Below are 21,309 nucleotides of genomic sequence, written 5' to 3'. Positions count from 1 at the left end.
TATAGAGTTATAGAAATGCATAGACTGATGGACTGGAAATGTATAGATTGATGGATTATATGTACCCATGGGTGTTGCAGGAGGATGTGGGGCCAGGGTGGGTCTGGGGCTGTGACCCAGAGCCCCCAGACCCAGCCCTGACACTTTCTGCCCTGCTTTTCCCCACAGACCTTTCCTCTCCTCTGTGCCCAGGCTGCTTGGACAGGTAATTAATGCATCTCAGGTGGGTAATTAATTCATCTCAGGTGGGTAATTAATGCAGCTCTGCAGCAGAATCACCTAAATATTAACGAGACTTTGTGGCTTGACCTCCCTGGGTCACCACTCCAGCAGTTTTGCTCTGCTGAGCCCAGCACTGGGATCCTGCTCGAAGGCCAACCAAGAGCTCAGCAAAACCCTGAGGAAAAGTGGTCCCAATGGGATGATGATCACCCCAAAAATGGGCTTAAAGCCCAAATACTGCTCTGAAAGTGAGACCTCACAAGCCTTGATCCACATTCCCGGTTTGCATCACGATCCACTAATGTAATTCCTGGGGTTTTTTTCTGGCAGGAGAAGCAACTGCAGGTCATGGACAAGACCTGGAAAAGAGCCATCAGTGACAAGAGAGGAGAATTGCTGAAGGACTCTGAGGAAAAGCAGCGGCACAGCAATCAGGTGTGTGCACAGCTGGAGCTCCAACTTGTCTCTCTGCTTTTCCATGGCAAGAGCAGCCTCACAGGAAGGACTTGGCTTTCTGGTGCCACCTTGTGTCTGCTGCAGACGTGAAGAGACATTTCAGGCCCTGCCAGTAGCTCATTCTGACTCAAAAAGCCTCTTTTTCAACCGAAGTCCCCATTCTGTTCCAATGACGTCTTTCTACATGCTCCTGTTGCTTCCCAGGAGCAGGGATGTGACTCTGTGGAGATCAGAGTCCCTGTCCCAATCAACATTTGGCCAAATTCTGGGGAGGGCTGCAGATATTTCTCAAATCCCAGGAAATCCCGTGTTTTCCTGGTGTGTTTGTCAAGTGTCACATCCAGAGCAGCAACGTCTATCTAGAACAACAACTTAAATAAAGTAAAACATTGTGGATGTCCCCAGGGGGTGACCAAGGATGGGGACAGGGGGTCCCTTATGGGAAATTTTGTCTCTAACTGATTTTCCTGGCACCATTTCCTCCAGCTCCAGGTGACAGCTTGCACACAGATAATCCAACATCTTCAAAGGGGCCGGTGCTGCCGGGACCTCCTGGTGGAGCACAGGGATGGGATTTGTGGAGATTACAAAGGCTGGAAACATTTCTATGGAGCATCCAGGTCTGGTCAGACAGATGGAGAAGAGCAAAGCCAGCAAGGAGCATCTCCCCTCCATCTCCTGCAGCCGGGGCAGCTCCTGGGGTACCTGGAGGGGGTAAATTTAATCTTTTCCATTCGTTTTTAATCAGCTCATCAGCGATGGGCACTGACAGCGTGCTGGCTAAGAGGTTTATGTCTCTTATTCCCTAAGGATTAGTCTTTGGGATCCAAGAGAGGGAAGTGGCTGCACTTCCAGCTCACTGGGGGCGTGCATTGCAGCAGAGATTGCCTGCAAAACAGTCTCCCCAATGCCCTGCTGCCTCCCTGTCATTTATTTGCACAGCCCAGGGATGGACTGACTTCCTTCCTTCCTTCCTTCCTTCCTTCCTTCCTTCCTTCCTTCCTTCCTTCCTTCCGAATTCCTTCCTTATTCCTTCCTTCCTTCCGAATTCCTTCCTTCCGAATTCCTTCCTTCCTTCCTTCCGAATTCCTTCCTTCCGAATTCCTTCCTTCCTTCCGAATTCCTTCCGAATTCCTTCTGAATTCCTTCCTTCCGAATTCCTTCCTTCCTTCCTTCCGAATTCCTTCCTTCCGAATTCCTTCCTTCCTTCCTTCCTTCCGAATGCCTTCCTTCCGAATGCCTTCCTTCCGAATGCCTTCCTTCCGAATTCCTTCCTTCCGAATTCCTTCCGAATTCCTTCCTTCTGAATTCCTTCCTTCCTTCCCTCCCTCCCTCCCTCCACTCTGAGGATCCATATAGACCCTATAGGATGGGAGATGACTTCCCAACAGCCTTTGTGGGGCCATACAGGGTGTGTGGATTTGCATGTGTGCCCTTAAGTGCGTGCATACTTTTGGGGGAACTAAAATAGCAAAGCCTGACCCTAAAAATGTCCCAAAAGCTTCTTGTCCCCATTTGACACCCTGAAACAGTCTGGGGTACATAGGCATGGAGGAAGTTTGGACATGATGGGGATTTGAAATTTCCTGCGGGGAGAAATTCTGGGGAGCTGAAACCAGGGACAGGGCTCTGCTCCATCCTCCTGGGTGCTCATTTCACAGGAGCTGAGCTGCACCTGGAGGCACCCTCGGGCACTTGGGGTGTCAAGATGACACCCACTGGGGTGTTTCTGGTCTCTGGGGTGGTGAGGAGACACTCATTGGGGTGTTTCTGGTCTCTGGGGTGTTGGGGACACACCCATCACCCACACACAACATAACTGCTTGCCCCCAGCCCTCCTAGAGGCCTCAAGTTGTGACAACTAAATTGTCCCAGATATCCCACATGGGGTTTCTCCCAGGTGGTGCTGGTCCCTCACGGGGCTCAGAGAAAAGGACATGGGACTCCTCTTGCAGGGTCACTGATGGGATATTGCCGTGTCTGTCCCCCCACATCTCCCTCCAGGGCAGGACATGGAGCAGAGGAGGGGACTGCATTGTCCAGGCACCAGAAAAGATGGGGAAAAGCATAAACTAGCACAAAGCTCCCGTTTGCAGCTCCAGAAAGCACCGAGTTTGATGTGATTTCTGCACATTCCATGATTCTCTAGCTCTTGTGGTGTCCCTACAAACCACAGACATTTCTGGCCTCTGCAGGATCCCAACTGCAATGGGATCGATTGATTCCCGTGGGAATGCCACCCTTTCCCTGCCGCGGCCGTATCCATGGACGTATCCCCACCCTGGGTGTTGATCCCCAGTGCCACCACCCCCAGCTTCCTGCCTGTCATCCATCCGTGCCACTCGGGCCACTGGTGCCACTGTGAGCCCGGGGCTCGCGCGGTGCACAGGGTGGCACTATTGCCTTAAAAATCCCGGCTGGCCCCTGGGGACGCCGCTTTCCGGGGCTGATTCTCCGCAGCCGTCCTGGCCCCAAGGAGGGAGCTCCCGTGGGATCCCCAAATCCAGCGGCGAGGCCGAGCACTGTCCCAGCCTCGTGGTCAGACAGGCGGGGATGAGCCCTCCCATTTCCCTGGAGATTTTCGTCTTCCAGAGTGACGGAGAGGTTTCTGCCCCGCGGTTTGGGTGGAAAAGCTGTGGATCCCGCCGAACTGCCCCGAGCAGCAGCTCCCGAGGGCAGATGTGGGGCATTGCCGGCGCTCAGGACTTTGCACAGCATCAGCATCGTGGCTTCTCCCATAACATCCTCCCAAACCTTCCAGCTCGAACCATTCGAGGATTCTGTGAACACCCCAAGCACCAATTCCTCCCCACAAGCATCTCTCAAGAGCATCCCTCCACCCCTGCACAGCCGAACATCCTCCCTGCACCCAGTGCCGTTCCAAGAGCTCTTTTAAAAGGACCCCAATTCACCGCTGTCCCAGGAGGGAGGAAAAGCATTTAAGGATGGCTTATCCTTGAGAAAACAGGATACGGGGGAAACAAATGTACAACGAGCTCTGATTACAGTGGGAGCGGAGGAGGAGGAGAACGGGCTCCCGAGGAGCCAGGTTGAACCCAGTACTGGGCGCATGAGCTCGTGGGATGGTGCAGCTTTTTCTGCTCCTGCACCACCCCGGTCCGACTAATCTGGCTGATGCAAAGCCCCGGAGGGTCTGGGGCAGGAGCAGCATCGGGAATTCGATTTACTGCTGCTCCAGGGAGGAACGGAGATGTCCCTGTGACATCCACCGTCACCGCCGGGCCCGCAGGGCTCCTCCCTCCTGCACTTCCAGCGAAAAACAAAAGTTTCAGTCCGGCCAGTCAGAGCTTTTCCAACAGCAGCTGCTCCGGACGGGATGCAAATCCCTCCCCAGCAGCTGGAGGAAGCAGTGCCCCGCGGATAGGTCGGGAGGGTCACGGGCAGTGAGCGACAGGGGTCAGGGGTTTGGGGGCGGCCGGGGGTGAGCCGGCACCTGTCAACGGCCGCGAACTCGGCACCTCCTCATTGTGCCGCCGCTAATTCCTCACAGCTCCGGAGGCCGTCACTCCAATTAGCGCCGTGTCCCTTCACCCCGCTCACGGACTAACGAGCTCCGGCAGGATTGGGGGATTTTGCTCACAGTTAAAGGCACACACAGACCAGGGTTAACCCTTCACCTGCCCAAGCAGCGCTGCGGGCTCACGTTTCCTTGGGCTGCTGCCAAGGTCGGGTCACCCAGGGGAGTGCCAGGAGCTTTTGTGGAACAAGCAGGTTCTTTGGGGATTGCTTTTGGGGAGCAACATTTCCAGTGGAGAAAATGAGCTGAAAACTAAAGATGGTTTCTGGTTTTCACTGAATGATTTAGGCTGGAAAAGACCTCTGAGACCATCAAGTCCAGGCTTTGATCAGCACCTTGCAGTGAGTGCCATCCCCAGTCATTCCTTGGACACCTCCAGGGATGGGAACTCCAAACCTTACTGGGCAGCCCCTTCCAATGTTTTCTGTGAGGAAGTTCCTCCTGATGTCCAACCTGAACCTCCCCTGGCGCAGCTTGAGGCCTTCCCTCTCATCTTGTCACTAGAAATTGGAATTCTTTCAAAGGGGTCCAAACTCTTGGTTAGCCCCTGATTTTATTGCTCTTCCACAAGCAAGCACATCGATGGCCCTGCTCCCTCTGTGCATCGGTGCCATCGTCCCCAAGGGCACTTCATCCTCAGAGTTTGGGGACCACCATGAAAGCCCCCCCCCCCCCCCCACAAAGGAGAACTTGGGAGCTAGTTGCCTCCCAAAAATTAAAACTGAGGAACAAGGTTAACTTTTACCTAATCCTGCTTTCTGCAGCCGAGCAGATGTTCTATGTCTTTTGGCAGGGGCCGAGCTTTATCTGATGGTGTCGTTTCCATGGCGGAGATCAGAGGGCTTTGAAGGCATCGGCGGGGGAATGTCGGGGCTCGTCCCTTCTGACAGATTCCAGGTGGGATTTGTAGCTGGATTATGTTGCAACTCAGGGCCTTAAGGGATTTTTTCAGCACGTTCTCCCTCTGCACCAGCACTGAACGGGAAGCAGCGGAGGATATGTCTACACCGAACAGGAATATTTATATTTAAAATACTGAATTACAGCAGCTCAGGAAGAGGCTGGCAACCATTTGGCACTGCAGATCCATCCTTCTGCAGCTTTCCCACCATTTCAGGTATCAGGATACCTCCAATTTGCTGAGCACTCATGCAGCACTCCCTTGGGAGACCCTGGAAATTTTTCAAGCCAGCTCCTGAGATGCAGAGGCTTTGAAATGCATTGAAGTACTGCAGGGGGGGGAGGTGTGTGGAGGCAATAAATGGGGGCAGGAAGCAAAGGGGAAGGTGGGATCTCATAAAAACCAAAATCAAAGAGATGGGTGAGGAGAAAGCGGCTTTCTCCGCTTGGGATGTCCCCGTGGGATGGAGGGGGAGCAGGGGATGCCAGTGGGTAACAGCAGCAGGATGTGGGTGCTGGGAAAAGGTGGCAAACAGGTGGAGGCACTGAAACTGGAGACTGGATATCAATCAAAGGTGCCTGGAGTGTTATCATAAAAACCAGTCGGACCGGTAGCCAAGGGCGTTGGAAACGTGGATCCCGGACGGTCACGCTCCAGGGCCAGCAGTTTTATCCCACTGGGCCAGAGCTCTGAGCTGGAGATAACTCTAAAGAAAATGACTTTTTAAAAAAAGATCTTCCTATTTCCACCTGGTTTGTTTCAGCCTTTTGTTACAAAGGATTTCTTGGAGTAGGTTCAGATTGGATATTAGGAAAACATCCTTCCCTATGAGGGGGGGCCCTGGCCCAGGGTGCCCAGAGAAGCTGTGGCTGCCCCTGGATCCCTGGAAGTGTCCAAGGCCAGGCTGGACAGGGCTTGGAAAACCTGGGATAGTGGAAGGTGTCCCTGCCCATGGCAGGGGGAGAACTATAAGATAAATTTAAGGTGCCTTCCAACCCAACCCATTCCATGATTCTGATTTTATTGCCTTTAGGATTAATGTGTGGCCAGATGCTCTTCTCCCTTCAAACTGGAGGAGAAATCACAACAAGGGCACAAGCTAGCAGGGCTGAGAGACAGAGCTGGCCCCAAAACAGCAACCAGGGTGTTCAGGCACATCAGGAATGTGATGGTGACTAAAAAACTCCCACCCCTAATCCCAGCCTAGGGGTCTGAACTGACCTCAGCCTCTGCTCTGACCACATCCCCCTCCTCCAGCTCCTCTTTCTCCATGCTCCTCCCACTGTCCTCACCTGCAGGTCATTAAACCACCTTGGAGAGGGCTAAACAAGCTCCAGGTGACTCCATCTCCTCCCCAACCCTGCATTAACCCCTCTGGGACCTGGCAATGCAGCACAGAGGGGAGAAAAATGCTGTGAGCTCCCATTCCTCATCCCCAACGGGTTCAGCTGCACAGGGAATCCTCCTCAGCTGCAAGAGATCACATTTTTGGCTGCTTGACTTCAGAACTGGTCACTCACAACCCACAACAGTTTAAATTCAGGAAGATGAGGGAGACCAGCAGCTCCTAAAGTTTCATCCCTGAACTATTTATCTAATGAGACCTAAGTGAGCACCAGTAATTAGTGACAAGAGTTATTTTATCACCAGCCATGAGAGACTCAGCGTACAACCACGTATCCGCCCAAATGCCAGACAGCTCCTTCAAATAAATCAGTCATCCTGTCCTCAGGTTGGATTTGGCAATGAAAATCCCCAAACATCCCTGGCATTGCTGCTCCCAAACCTGTCTGCTCTTCGCTCCTCTCTGCCTGTGAAATGCTGGTGGTTTGAGCGGTCTGTTCTCGTAAAAGGGCGGAACAAACCAGAGCCCGAAATCTGCAGAGAGCTTTGTGTTTGCTGGAAGGGTGCCCGGCGTCCACAAGTGCAGATGTTGGGGCGAGATTAAGGCTAGAAAGTCTTTCTTCAAATTCAGAGAGCTGCTGGCCAGAGTCAAATCTGATAATTAATTATTTAACCTTTGAACTGGATTTTTAAGGGTGGGTGTGATTATGCCCATCAGAGATGAACTGAAAACCAGTCGACAGAGAGACAAGGGGTTTTCCATCGTTTTATTAAAAACTTCCAAAGGTCTAAAATGAAAATGTACACCTACTACAAGGGAACCAGTTTGTACACTCACAGTTAAAGTGCTAAAAATTAAACGTTACAAAACCCACACTGGACTACTGTAAACAAAGTCTACCAAGAGCCGAGTGCAAGTGGGGTCAGCCACAGGCAGGGACTGCCCCACACATTCCGCTATGTGGAGGTCTCACGGCCATGGGGGCTCCTTCCCCTCTCCTGAGGAGTTGGATGTTGTCACAGCGCGGACACCGGAGTGCCGAGGGAAGGGCTGGAAGAGGCGGCAGCGCATCACATGCACCGAGTTCCCCATGCACGGACCCCACGGGCAAAAACTGGGAGAACGCCCCGCCTCCAGGGAAAATTCATCCTGATCCCTTTACAAAAGAAGCACAAGGGGATGGGGGAAAGTTTCACATTCAACTGGACATTCTGCTGCTCGAGGTGGACCTCAGGATGTCTCCTGTGCAGGGGCTGCTCTGCTGTGCCCTGGTTTCACCACGCACCTGGAGCTGCCGGCTCCCCACTGGTATTTTGTGATCCTCAGTGCCCTGGAGCTGGGCTGGAGAATCAGCTCCCCTGGAAGGGTGGGCACTGCTCTACAGCTGGCCTGACTCTTCTCCTTGTGCCCTTTCTGAGGGATTTTCTCTTCCCTCCTTGCTGGAACAACATGGGAGTGGTGCTGGATTTGGCCGTGACCGTATTTCAGCCGGAGCCTCCCAGTGCCATCCGCTGCTCACCACTGACCCCTCCAGAGCTGGTGTCTTAACGCTTCCAGCACAAAATTTGGGTCTAAGCTGGAGGAAAAGGGAGAACACGAACACATCTACACCCAAGTGTGGCTTTTTGCTGCTGTTGGGATTGTTTATGCTTTAAAAAAGAGGAGCGGCCTCTTCCATGCAACGCCGACTGCAGCTCTGATCCGGGATATTTCAGTGAACCACGGGAGCTACGAAGGGATTAAGAAGGAACAGCACATACTCGGGGGGATCTGGGATCTGTTGTCAGCGCAGCTGGGTTGGTAAAATAGGAGCTGGAGATCCCTGGGAATACCGGGAATGAGAAGCCGTGCGTTTTACGGGAAGCTTTGACGGAGCAATTTCACAGAGCAGAGTTTTGGGGCTGCAGCCATCGTGTGCGCAGGAGGGGGAGGCACGAAGCTTGGGATGAGCTGGAGAAGCCAGGCATTGTCCAGTTCCCCTGCCTGTTCCCTGGGAGAGAGGATCCAGCCTTTGGTGGCTGCTGGGGAGGGACGAAGCGCTGTAGGGACTCCACGAGGAACGTGTGCTCAGCTGCAGGGACATCCGGGGAGCCCGGAGCCCACAGAGCACTGCAGTGACTGCAGAAATGCCCTCCTGGCCGGGGGTTTCAGCTCGGGGGGAATGTAAAGCTTGGCACCAATCCCACAAACCAGGCACCCGGGCTGGAGCTCTCACCAGGTAGGAAAGCACCCCAAAACCACTCCTGGTGCCCCTGCCAGAGATGGTGGTGGGGTCACATTCAAACTGGGATGCACTCCAGAGCCCTTGGGCACGATGATTGGGGAGCTGAAGCCCTGTGAGCCCCATTTGGGGAACTGCACCAGAGCTGGGGCATTCTTCCATGGGTGAGGAATGCTCCTCCCAGGAGGAATGCTCTGCCAAGAGAGCACAGTGTGCTGCCTCAGGTGTTGAAGGTAGAAGGGAGGGGGCAGGGAGGCAAAAAACCCAGCCAGAACTCCAGTCTGAGGTTTAATCACCTCTCTGGGGTGACAGGAGTCTGTGCCCTTAGGATCCATGAGCAAGGAATGACTTAGATATTCCCATCTGGAAGCAGTATGGGGACTGAGCCTCATAAATTAACAACATTTCCAGCAGGATCTTTCTCCAAACTCCATCGGCGTTCCTCTCCCTGTCTCTAAACAAGTCAAAGCACTGCTACAACTTACTTAAAAAAAAAAAAGTACTGGAAATTGAGCCAAGAACATCAGTGTGAACCCGTGAGCTTATTTAGTTCCGTTCCAGTGTTTAGGAAAAGTCAGCTTCCCGGCTCCTTCCGCAGATCCAGATTTCTCCCAGATCACCCCTTTAAAGCAGCATGTTTGTTAGGAGCTGAATTTGAAAACAACAAAGGTTTCACCCTTGGGGCTTCCGGGGAGTTGTAGCTTCTCCAGTTTAAGTCACTCAAAAGGACTTCCCATAGCCACGTGGATCTGGGCAGTTATTCCTGGGACAGGGCTATCCCTGGGGTCCTGTGGATGGCCCCCAGGGCTGTTTGCTGAGCAAACAGGCAAAGCAGAGCCTGCTGTGCCCCAGGGCCCTGGGTGCAGCACCTCCCTCCCCAGGCCGACAGCAAAGAGCTTTGTTATTCCATGCTGGGCTCTATTTGTCTTCTCCTCTGGAGCAAGAAACCCGGTGGAAGCAAGAAAGACAATTTGGGATAAATCTGTCTCGACTCCCGGGGCAGCCTTTGATTCCACAGCACACAGGTTATGAGCTTTGCTGTTGTGTCATCAGCTGCAATTAAAATGAGTTAATTGTGGAGCAGCTCTGGCCCCGCTGCCTGGGACAGCCCTGCGAGCTCCTGCCCCGGCCCTGCCCTCGAGGTTGGTGCACAAAGGCTTCTCAACATGCCTCCAGCAGGTCAGCAAGGGAATTATGTAAGGACAATGCAAAAGTAAGGATTCATTTCCCAGCAGCGATCTGCAGTAATTACTGAGGTAGGTTTGCATGCCAGCAGTGTTTCCTCATGCTGAATGAATCTCGGCAGCAGACGCTCCAGAAGATCTACGGCACCGTCCTCGACCGGCCTCGACTTCTGCCTCCAGTGCATCCCAACAGATCCTTTCCACACAAAAAAAAGCCCAAACTGAGAATTCTCTGCCATGAATAGCAGGGAATGAGAACAACCTGCAGCAGAGCTGGATCCATAACCTGGCTGGGAAGGAGCCACCAATTTACTGCGGATCCCGTCTCCTCCTCGAGGAACGCCGTGGGCTTCCAGCTGCCACATCCTGCTTTTTCCCCATCTGGGGGAAGCTCCTGCCTCCATTTCTCCCTCCCATCTCTGAATTCTTGCTCAGCACAGAGAATCCTCCCCAAACCAGCCATGACACCACCAGGAAGGTGGGGCATCCTTGAATAAACTCCTCTGGTGCTTCTGGCCTCAGCCTTCTTCACCCGGGTGCTGGGGCTTGTGAACAGGCTCTGCTCTGGCTGTAAGGAACCGGCTGGGCTATACATTCCTGCTTGGGTGACAAATTCAGCTTTTCTGTTATAATTTTTTTTAAAATAGATCAGGAACAGGCAATCTCAGCTTTTTTTGTACATGACTCGAAAAAATAAATGGCTGAATATTATCTAGATAACTGGTTTTAAAACCCATCTCTTCCTACAGAAATTGTAAACGAGTAGAAAATTTAAATAGTCTTTTGTAAAAAAGCAAGGACAATACAAGTTATAAAAAAATCACTCTTCCCTGCCCCCCTCTTCTCCCCACCCTCGTGACAACTGAGCCTGGACAGCTCTGGGAAGAGCTGGTGATCCTCAGAAGAGTTTCCTTCTCCAAAATGCTCATTCCTGTGGTGTTTCCCGTGTGACCAAACGCTGCCAGCTCGATCAGACGTCCCTCGGGCAGCGCTGGGTGCGTCCCCTCATCGGGCGCCTCGAGGGAGGTGCACGGAGGGATTCCTTCAACCATCAAGAGTTCCCTTAAGTCTCATCAGAACAACTCCCAGCACAACCCCGACACCGAGTTTTGGGGGGTGGCACCTCCCGACGCACGGAGCCCAAGGGAGGAGAGACAGAGGGAGGAGGGGGAAAGAAGGGGGAGATTGTTTTCCACGGAGAATAAGAAATTCAGTAGTTGTGTCTGCTGAGGACCAGTTATCAAATAAATAATTACCTACAGAGAGGTTCAGAGGAGACAACCAGCTTTTTACTCAGTAACTCAAGACAGCTGAACCCTCCAGCTCCGAGGCAAGTCCCACAGCGTGGCTGCCACACGGAGACGCCAACTCCGGCTTCCTGATGCCCAAAATTCAGCACCTGACGAGAGGATGAGGATAATACTGAGGTGTCACCTCGCTGAGGAAGGCACCGCGAGCCCTGCGAGCACTCCAAGCTCTCCCTCGCCGTCAGGCACTGGTGCCATCCTCCTCGATGACGCGGTTCATGCTGGTGCCGTGCGTGATGTGTGTCATTGGGTTGCTGCTGAGGTCCCTGATGCTGCTGTGCCGTGACTGCTCGTTCAGCCGGTGGGAGCTGCTGTGCCTGGAGTGATCAGTCAGTCGCGACATGCTGCCGTGAGGTAGTCGTTCCTCCACGCCTCTGTAGCTGCAGGGAGTGTACCTAATTTAGGGAAACACAGGGCAATTATTGCCGGCGTTACCGCCGCGCTGCTAAAGAATGTAAATAGATGCCGGCGCTCTTGTGAGGAGCAGCATTCCCTGCTCAGCTCGGTCACTCGTAGAGCCCCAGGCAAAGCCTTTCAGCTCCTCGCACAATGGGTCCCGCTCGGTTCTCACTCCAGCGCTACGCCTGGAATTGGTAATCAGCGGAGTGAAACCCCTGGTGATAAATTACGCTGTAAACCTTAGCTCCACCTCGAGTCAGAGCGGGAGCCGGTGCCCCTGTTTACTTCGGCAGGGCCAGGAGTATTTACGGACACAGAATCAACTGACACACGGACAAAAGCAGCCACCAAAGCGCCGAGCTGACACTGGGGCAGGTCTGTTTTCCCACACGGTGTATGTAACACGGATCGCTGCCGTGCAGGAAAACCAGCACAGAACACAGGCCTGCTGTGCAATTAACTCACAAAAAGCAGCTCAGACTCTGCAAACATCACGGTATTTTTTCTCTTTCCAGTCCAGACACTAACAGGGAAAGGAGATGCCCTAGAACATCCAGCTTGAGCATAATTACGGCCACACATCCGGCTGGAAGGGGCCTGTCCCACCTCCTATACAAGATTTGCCTGGAGAGTTTGTGGACTCCCTACATCTGGAATTGTTTGAGGCCAGGTTGGATGGGGCTTGGAGCAACCTGGGATAGTGGAGGGTGTCCCAGGGAGGTGGAATGTGATGATCTTTAAGGTCCCTTCCCACCCAAACCATCCGTGATTCCACGATTTTTTGGAGGACGCTCGTACCGTCCATCCCGCGAGCGGTGCAGGCTGCCGTGGTAGCTGCTCACTTTGCTGTGGACACTGCCGGCCTTGCTCCTCTGGTCATCCATCATGGCCAGCTGGGTGGACGAGGCGTGGGTGGAGGTGCCCTGGGTGGAAGTGCCCCTGGACTTTCGGATGATGGGGGTGTTGGGGTCCCTCAGGAGGGACTGAGCGAAGTCCGGCTCCTGCAGCACTTGGCGGCTCTCGTTGACAACTCTGAGCAAGAGAAGCGGTCGGAGCAATTAACGTTAATTACTGCGGTAGAAAAGCGATCACAGCACTGTGACTGTTCTACAAACAGAACAAGCAGCATGGCTTGGCAAGTAAGACCATTATTTACATTAGAATGTCCCTATTTGCCTGATTTTGAAGCATCTCTTGGCTATTTTAGCCCGAGTTGAACCCTTGAAGGATGGACCAAAAGTCATGGAGGAGTCACCAAAAGGCTTCTGTTGTTGTGGATCTGTTTTAAAACACCTTAAGACAGTATTTATTATGAAAGTATCCACCCATGGCTACCACAAAATCACACAAATGGTCTTTAAATTGATTCCAACCTTAATCTAAATTAATTCCAACCTTAGAGAAGCTCCAAGAAATTCTTACTGTCACTTTATCAAACTACTCTGCAGCACTAATGCATAAGGAAGATTAAAAGCAGAGACAAAGGCTTTCAACTGCAGCCACGGTGAGAAGAACCTGCATTTCATCTCAATTCAAAGGTCTGGTTCAGTTGGCTAGATGCACATTTATAAATAAAAAGTTTTAATTCCACCTCTCAGTAAGAGGCAGCGCAGTTGCAGCGTTCATTTGACAATTCTTGTTAAAAATATTTTGAAGACAGACAAATGTAGATTTGATTCTAGGACCGAAGAATAATTAGGGAGAAATGAGCAATTTTTGAGCTGTTGCCTGCCTTGTCCTTCCTTGCTCCATTCTGGTGACTTTTCCATCCATTCCTGCCTTTGCCTCCATGAAAAACCAACCCAAACACCCTTCCAGGACTGCAAGGGAAGTTTATCCGTAACATATCCGTACGCACTCTTTTTTCCTGCGCCCGTGGAAGAAGCTGGCCCACTCAAAACAGGTCTTCTTGCTTCCAACCCAGAACACCGAGGGGATCCCAACGACCAAGGCCATGAGATACTTCATGAGGAACAGAATCAGATCTGGACGGCTCATCTGAGTGACCTGGGGAGAGAGAAAAAGAGAAAAGGAAGATTCATCGTAGCTCACCACTCATTTATGGACACATTTAAGTCATCCCTCCCTGCCTCGAGCCAAAGCAAACATCGTCAGGATTCCTTTGTTCCCTGGCTCCACGGAGCATGACCGAGAGCGCTGCACAGCCCAGTGCTGGCTCGGACAAAAGGCTCAACCGCTGTGAGGTCCCGGCCTTTATTTGTACTTCTGCTCTTTTCTCTGTGCCCTGAATAATTGTGCAATATTTTCTAGTCTGCAAATCATGAAGAGTCGTTTCTTTGATGGGATTAACCCAGATAGGACCAGGTGCTGTGGCTGCTCCTGGGAAAAATGCCAGTGAAACGCTTCATGGATGGTCAACACTGATCCTGTATTCCTTGAAGGGTTTCCCTGTCTCCCTCCCTCTGGAATTCAAGGCACTGGCCAGGTACAACTGCCGGGTTCTTGTCAACCCAACTTTCTCTCTTCAGGGAGATCAGCTGAACTTGAAAATGCTCACAAGGTCTATTTTCCCGAACATTTTTATACACAAAGGGTTTGTTTGGAAAAGAAGACACAAGGATGTTCTTTTCAGGAAGGTCTGTAGGGTAGCTGCAAAACGAACAGACATCCAGGGGCTTTCTGGAATCGATAACCTGGCTCAAAACCTGACCCTTCAAGGACAGAGACCTTCCAGAGCAAGCCTGAAAGATGCCACCAAGCTGTGGAGGGAAGGAACAAACTCATGGTGGTGTGAATTCCTCTGTAAGCATTTGGGTGACGCTGGCATTTGCACTGTGACCGTGGAATTCCAACAGTTCCAGCAACTGAGAGAACTGGGAGTGTTCAGTCCGGAAAAGAGAAGGTTTGGGGTGACCTAACTGTGGCCTTCCAGGACCTGAGAGGAGCCCACAAGAAAGATGGAGAGAGGCCATTTACAAGGGCCTGGAATGACAGGACACAGGGAATGGGTCCCCGCTGTCAGAGGGCAGGGATAGATGGGATATTGGGAAGGAATTCCTGGCTGTGAGGGTGGGGAGGGGCTGGGATGGAATTCCCAAAGAAGCTGTGGCTGCCCCTGGATCCCTGGGAGTGTCTAAGGCCAGGCTGGATGAGGCTTGGAGCAGCCTGGTCTAGTGGAAGGTGTTGGGGTTGGAACTGGATGATCTTTAAAGTCCCTTCCCAAACCATTCTGTGATCTCAAACACCCACTGGCCATTAAATTACCTGGCCTACAGCAAGAGGTTCCCTGCTTTTCGTCACAGCTGAGGGAGATCTCCAAACCCCTTGAAATTTTCTGACACCTTGAAAATTCTTATTACCCATGGGGACGAGGACTGTGAACAAGAGGGAACACGGATGACAAGCAGCAGATTTATCCCGATCCCAACAGAAATAAAGCTGGTGCACAACGGGATAAGAAAGACCCGCAGATGGCTCAAGGATCGGCGTGGCAGGAAGGTCTGGGGCTGTTTAATCGTGGGGAGATGCCCATGAAATCTTCCCAACAGGGAGTCACCTGCAGCAGCGGCTTTGGGACAGGTGGTGACACAGCTGGAAAAACCACCACACCTAAGGAAGTGACTGACCAGCCCGCCTAGAGCACGAGGAAACGTCCAAGGAGCCGTTTGAGACAGGGCCTGGCGCTCCCTGAGGTGAGGGTGAGACTGGAATCCTCTGGGAATTCACAGGGATGTGGAGCAGGGCCGGCAGGACAGGGAACAACCAGCCCCCCTTGCAAGAAGCTCCTCTGGCCTAGAGGGACTCGAAAGTGTGAGAAAAAGAATAAACACTGAAATGTGGGGAAAAAACCACTTGGAGGTGTTTGATCTGTGCAACAGAACAGAAATATGGCTGCAGCAGCCATGAAGGAAATTCCATCCTTAGGAAAATGGGATTTTGGAGTAGCTTCAGACATGAGTTGTGGGGATGGGCATGTTCTGAGTGTCTCCAGTCTGCGACCTCAGAGGTTGACAGTGACAGTCAGAGCTCCCCTCTGCTCCTACGAGCCTGTAATAATGTAGAAACACAGATACAACCTCCTGAAGCAACACCAAGAACCAGTTTTTCCCCCCAGATTGAAAATTCAAAGTCAAAACATGCCCTGTGTCAGGAGGATTCACCAGAAATAGGTTCCCACCCCGTGATACTCCAGCCATATTCCAGTTACTGCTGAGCTGCAGCACAGCTTCCACTGGAGCAGCACAAACCCAGCAATCCCTGGTTTAATACTTTGTGTTATTGCACATCTTTTAGTGCTGTCACCATTGGAGATGGAAAATGAAAGTGCAGAAGTGTAATGAGCACAATCAGGAGAACATAATTATGTTCCTTAAGAGTTCCCCATCCATGTCTGCCCCAGGAAACGCTGAAGGGTCTTGGACACCACTGTGGACCTTCCCACACCAGTTAACAGAACAGGTCTGAGGTGGTTTTGTAGCCAACCTGGGAGATTTCCACCCAGGAATCAAAAATAGGAACAATTACCCAATAAAAAATTACCCAACAAAACGAAGCTCTCAAAAATCCACCTTAATTATTTCATCATGAGCTCGTTTGGCATTAAGTGGAGTAAGTGGTGAAATTCATCATTTCTTAATGAAGCTGACGTTCAGGTGCATTTTTATGTATTTAATTATTTATATTTACATTTAATGTCTGTCCACGGGGCCAAGTCTCCCCTGGCAGAACTTCTGGCCTGAAGGGAATTTAATTTTGAATTTTTCATCAAGAAAAAACCACCAGTTCTAGTGCTACAGCTCTCAGTTGCTCACTTCCACCATGATATTACAGTAAATCACTCAACAGCAAAACTTCTGGCTCAACACATACATGCTGAGTGCTATAAATAATTCCAGGCCAAAAAATTGAAATAAACACATTCAACAAATCTTTCAGGTGAAAGGAAGCACATCCTGGTCTTCGACAAAGCCAGTTATTAAACATCATTAGACACTTTTCTCCAAATTAAGCCTCTTTGCACCGAGCAGCCAATTCAGGGAGCAACACCCATTAAACTCACATTAATACTGAGTGTGACTGCACCTCCTTGAAACAATATTCATCTGCAGATACGAGATATTTATAATAATTAACAACATTTACGATAATTAACAGCACGAAAATAAAACTGGAAATGACTTTTCAAGGTTTACTGAACTAAAAACCAGGTGTTTGAACCCAAAGGTTCCTGCCCCTTCTCCAGAGCACTGGGGCACCTCCAACCCCAAAACACTGGGACAGTGACCAGGTTGGACAGTTTTAAAAACAGCAAAATAAGGCAAAAACTCACTCATGTTCACCATCAAAAGTTAGACTTTTTTACTGCCCAGCTGTTTAGGAAGAGTCGCAAACACAAACCAGTGAAGTAGTGCAGACTTGGACGGGGTTAGATTTATCCACAACACATGAAATCCTGAATTCAATGGGAATATCCAAACTCCACACATCAACTCAACCAAAATGCAAAATATTTTCCAAAAGCACCTGTGAACACGATCTGCTCTGAGTCCTTATTTATGGTAACCCCTCTCCCCGACAGGGAATGTAATGTTCAATGGTTCCAGCAGCACTTTTGCTATTTTAACCCCATTTTTATACCCCCTCAGCTTTTAAAGCTCAGCCTTCCCATCCCTGTTTGTGTCTCCTGGGAAAATCCAGGTACCCAGGACTGCTGAGGGAAGCGTGGAGCAGCTGAAACAACGATGGCAGCAATTCCATCACCTGCTCTCCCTTCTCCCAATAAATTCATTGTGCACAATCCAATCTTTTCCAGAAGGATCCAATTTCAACATCAGACCTCAGTAATTTTCTGGGGGAGTACTCAGACAAAACTCTGCTGCTGTGACATTGACCACACTATAAATAATCAGCTTCTTAATGTCTTCAAGTTGTTGCAATTGAAGGACTAAAAGAGGAGACACAAAAGCTTCATGAAATCCCAGATTCCTGTGGGAACCACTTTTGAGAATGACAGTGAAAATTGGACAGGATCCCCGGTTTCAATTTATCTTCTTGGAGAGAGGAGACGATGCTTAATAAGGGAGCGAATAATCAATAAATGAGACACTCTGAGATGTCCGAGTTTATGGAACAAAGTCACTTGATGCACTTTCCATCTGTGCTTTTAAAAATTCAGGTTATAAGGAAATACCTTTGGGTTTAAATGAAAATTTCTTTGAGCACTACCTGGCTCTGTTTCCCTCTGGGATACCTGAATAAACTACTGCAGTTTATTGAAGAAACCTCTCTGAAAGCTGAGCTACTGCAAGGAGGAAAAGGGACTGAAATGCAGTTCAGGAGGATTTAAAATGTATTTTCATCTCTCACTTTTCTACAAAACCCTTTGGAGCTGCTGACTCGTGCTGAGCTCCGCACAATGCCATGTAACAGATACTGTAATAACAAGGAGCAGAAATCGTAGAATTTACAGCACTCACAGAATGGTTTGGGTTGGAAGGGCCCTTAAAGCTCATCTCATTCCAATCCCCTGCCATGGGAGGGAAAAATCACTGATTTTCCTCTTCTTTTCTAGAAACACAATGCAGGCAAAGCACTGCTGGCAGTTTTCATGTCGGAATTCACTCAGGAGAAACGACTCCAATACAAAAAGCACCTTCTCAGCAGCACAGGCAGCCTAAGGTACCCCTGGAATGAGATGATCCTTCAGGTCCCTTCCAACCCAAACCATTTTATTAAGAAATTCAGTCTGTTCTTGCTTGTGCCGATAAGTATGTGGTACTGAAGCTGCAATTAAAGATTTAAGGGTATTTTAGCAAGGTGTGCTGAAGGCATTGCTGCATTTTTGGGCTGCAGCACTTTATTGAAGTACTACAATTAATTTTTGTTAGGGAAAATGCCACATATCCCTCTGTTATGCTGTAGAAATGTGGGATTTCCTCATCCCCCCTCCAATGACTTACTCACCAATGGAGGTTTAGATATTCTGCTTTCAGAGGAGGGGTCTGAGGGGGGACTTGACCCTAAAACACCCTCCAGCAACCTCAGCAGCCCAGTTTGGGAGTGCAGCATTAACCACAGATCCCACCCAACAGCAATTCCCCTGCAATCAGCCCTGCAGGAGCACTGACCTCGCCTTTCAGTTCTGTTCAGCGAGAACTCCGAGTTGTGAGACACCAATAAAATTCCCAACGTGCATCTAAAAATAGAGGCTGAGCAGCGTTTCAGCTATGAAATAACAATTATCACATTTTTTTATCAGAGATGGAGATGCGGCAATGCCATCAAAAGGGTGATCCCTCAGTATCAGAGAGTGAATTCCACTGCTGATGCAGCCAGCGAGGGAAAAAACCCCTCCTAAATCCAATTCTAGAGTCTACATTCCTGTTACCAGCTGAAACAATAACTGGGAACAGCTACTAAGGAATTGAATTCTGTCATTTCTTCTGTTTCCCACTTGGCACCATGGCCAGACCCTTCTTAAATCTGTGAACCTCAACATTCTCCTCATAATCCTGGACCAAAGGCTTTCAAAATTCCCCCTTCACACTGGAGAGCTCAAATCCGGAGACAGATCTCCTCTGGGCCTTAAAAACCAGGATAATGTCCTTCCTTCTAGATAAAAACCTGCTTGTTCTGAACACCAGGAGCTGCTTTTCCATGAGGGCAGAGTGTCAGGGACACAAGGGAGTGGAAGGCCCTGGGGCCGTGTCCTCAGACAGGAGAACCTTTCCCAGAGGGAAGAGAATTCTGGTGGTGATTCTCTGTTTTCCTTCAGACCTGATGGCTTTCCTGGGGATGTAAGAGGGGTTTGTGCACTCCAGGAACACAAGACCTTGGCAATTTCATGGAGTCTCTGAATGGTTTGGGTTGAAAAGGACCTGAAAGCCCATCCAGTTCCAACCCTGACACCTCCCACGATCCCAGGTTGCTCCAGCCTGGCCTTGGACACTTCCAGGGATGGGGCAGCCACAGCTTCTCTGGGAATTGCAGCCCAGCCCTTCTCCACCCTCACAGGGAAGGATTTCCCTGTGGATCCAGGCTCTCAGAGGCACCGAGCTGACAAGGAAAAGAGGCAAGGAGATGCAGGATTTGGGCTGTGGGCTCCGCGCCGCACTCGGAGCTGCTCAGACACATCCCACGAGCACAGAGGCCTCACCCAGCAAGTTCTGTCAGATACAAAGATCACGGCTGTAACAGAGGCATTTCTGCAGCCCATTTTCCCCCTCCCATCTGCTGGGCTGCTGCAGAGCATCCAACAGAAAAGTTTTTCCCTCAGTGAATCCAAGACTCCTCAGTGAACACACTGGTTCGGAGGCATCGCTTCCCTCCTGCAACACGCGGCGGGCAGGTGTTCAGAAAGGAGGTTAAAAACATCAATTTCCACATTTCTCCAGGGAAAACCAACGCTGCTCTGTAGGCACACTGCTCATTTAAATGCTTATATAACTAATTCCTGAATATTTTCCCCGCCTGCCCCCAAATGATCAATCACAGCTGCTTTTTCCTGACACAGACCAGTGGCCTCTTCCCACTAAAACGTGTGAAACCACAAATTAATGAGCTCGCCGTGTGTGGGGGGGAAAAGCCCAAACACAACACCTGTCCCCCTCCTCTGGGGCAAGAACGCTGATCATTTGATATTTCCCTGAGGATAAAAAGCAATGAAATTCAAATTAACCCATCCTTTTGTTGAAAACAGGGAAAGTGGGAGGAAAGACCAAAGGGAATCTGATCTAACAGCCTCGCTGCCATAAGCATTTCCATCACTGTCGTTGCTCTGAGACTCAGGATTACACTCACAATTTGTTTTCCAGTCAAATGTAGTAGGATTTGTCACTGTAAAGTAAGTTATTATTAAAATATTGCTTGTTTGGCTTTTATCAAACCATGACACCATTCTGGCTACTCTGCAAGACTTGGGGCAGTAACAAAGCTAAAAATAAATAAAGAAGACACTGCAATAAAAGCTTATAAAATCACCATCTTCACGGGGAACAGCTGTTCTGGGGGAAACTTACCCACCTCAGAAGTTAAGTGATAGCCCAGATCCACCTCACCACACCAAACTCATCTAAAAGACACCTTTCCCCCAAGAATTTTAACTGTGCAAGTGCCAAAAAAAATACATCCCTAAACAAAGTGCCTCTACAGAACAATTCAAAGGCAATGAATTCTGGTTTAGAAGAATTTCTCTTGAGTTCCTCCAGTCTATTAAGGGAAAGGAATTTATGGGGGTGAAATTAATTCAGGGAAAACCTGCACTGGTTTCACCAGGGGTTATCCCAGGTCCACGCTCAGGGGACCACACTGGAATCTAAAAATCCACTGGGAAAGCAGCCTGGCCAACCAACACGGCAGAGTGGCCTCTCACAAGGCAAATCTGATTTCTGTCCACCCTGCTGCTAGAAAAATACTTGGATTAAAATCTTTGCAGCCTCAAGACCTGTTTGGCAGCAGATATTCTTCCCTGAATCGATTTAATTCTTCCAGGACAGAATTTAGGGAGCTCGTTGTGAGTGTATCCCCAAAAAGGAACTCCCACTCCTCGGATGAAGACGCTTGGCAATAAAAAACTGTGAAATCCCTGGAGATAAAGCCCTGAGAAAATCATCAGTGTGGTTTGGTAAAGATGCAAACAATGGCCAAGCCACTGCTCAAAGCAAAGTGCAGAATTTAGGAGTGAAACAAAAGGTGTTTTAGCCAACATAATATTTATAATATAGTTTTTATTCTCCACAGACAGCAATTCTGTGTGCATTAGGTTACAGCCCTTCGT

The 21,309-nt window shown here is 50.1% G+C and overlaps 1 protein-coding gene across 2 annotated transcripts in view; it reads right to left on the bottom strand.

Moving 5' to 3' along the window:
- Positions 1 to 7,208: 7,208 nt before the first annotated feature.
- Positions 7,209 to 21,309, bottom strand: part of FZD3 (frizzled class receptor 3) — a 48,164-nt gene continuing 34,063 nt past the window's right edge. For both annotated transcript variants that reach the window (XM_032103563.1, XM_032103564.1), the window contains 3 exons: positions 13,432 to 13,580; positions 12,372 to 12,605; positions 7,209 to 11,569 (listed from right to left, as the gene is read on the bottom strand). In XM_032103563.1, coding sequence (XP_031959454.1) covers positions 11,356 to 11,569; positions 12,372 to 12,605; positions 13,432 to 13,580 — 597 coding nt within the window. In that variant the 3' untranslated portion in view covers positions 7,209 to 11,355. The remainder of the gene's footprint in view (positions 11,570 to 12,371; positions 12,606 to 13,431; positions 13,581 to 21,309) is intronic.

The sequence above is a fragment of the Corvus moneduloides genome, chromosome 3 (genome assembly GCF_009650955.1).
Source record: "Corvus moneduloides isolate bCorMon1 chromosome 3, bCorMon1.pri, whole genome shotgun sequence".
Lineage (NCBI taxonomy): Eukaryota > Metazoa > Chordata > Aves > Passeriformes > Corvidae > Corvus > Corvus moneduloides.
This window is presented reverse-complemented; position numbering and strand designations above follow the sequence as displayed.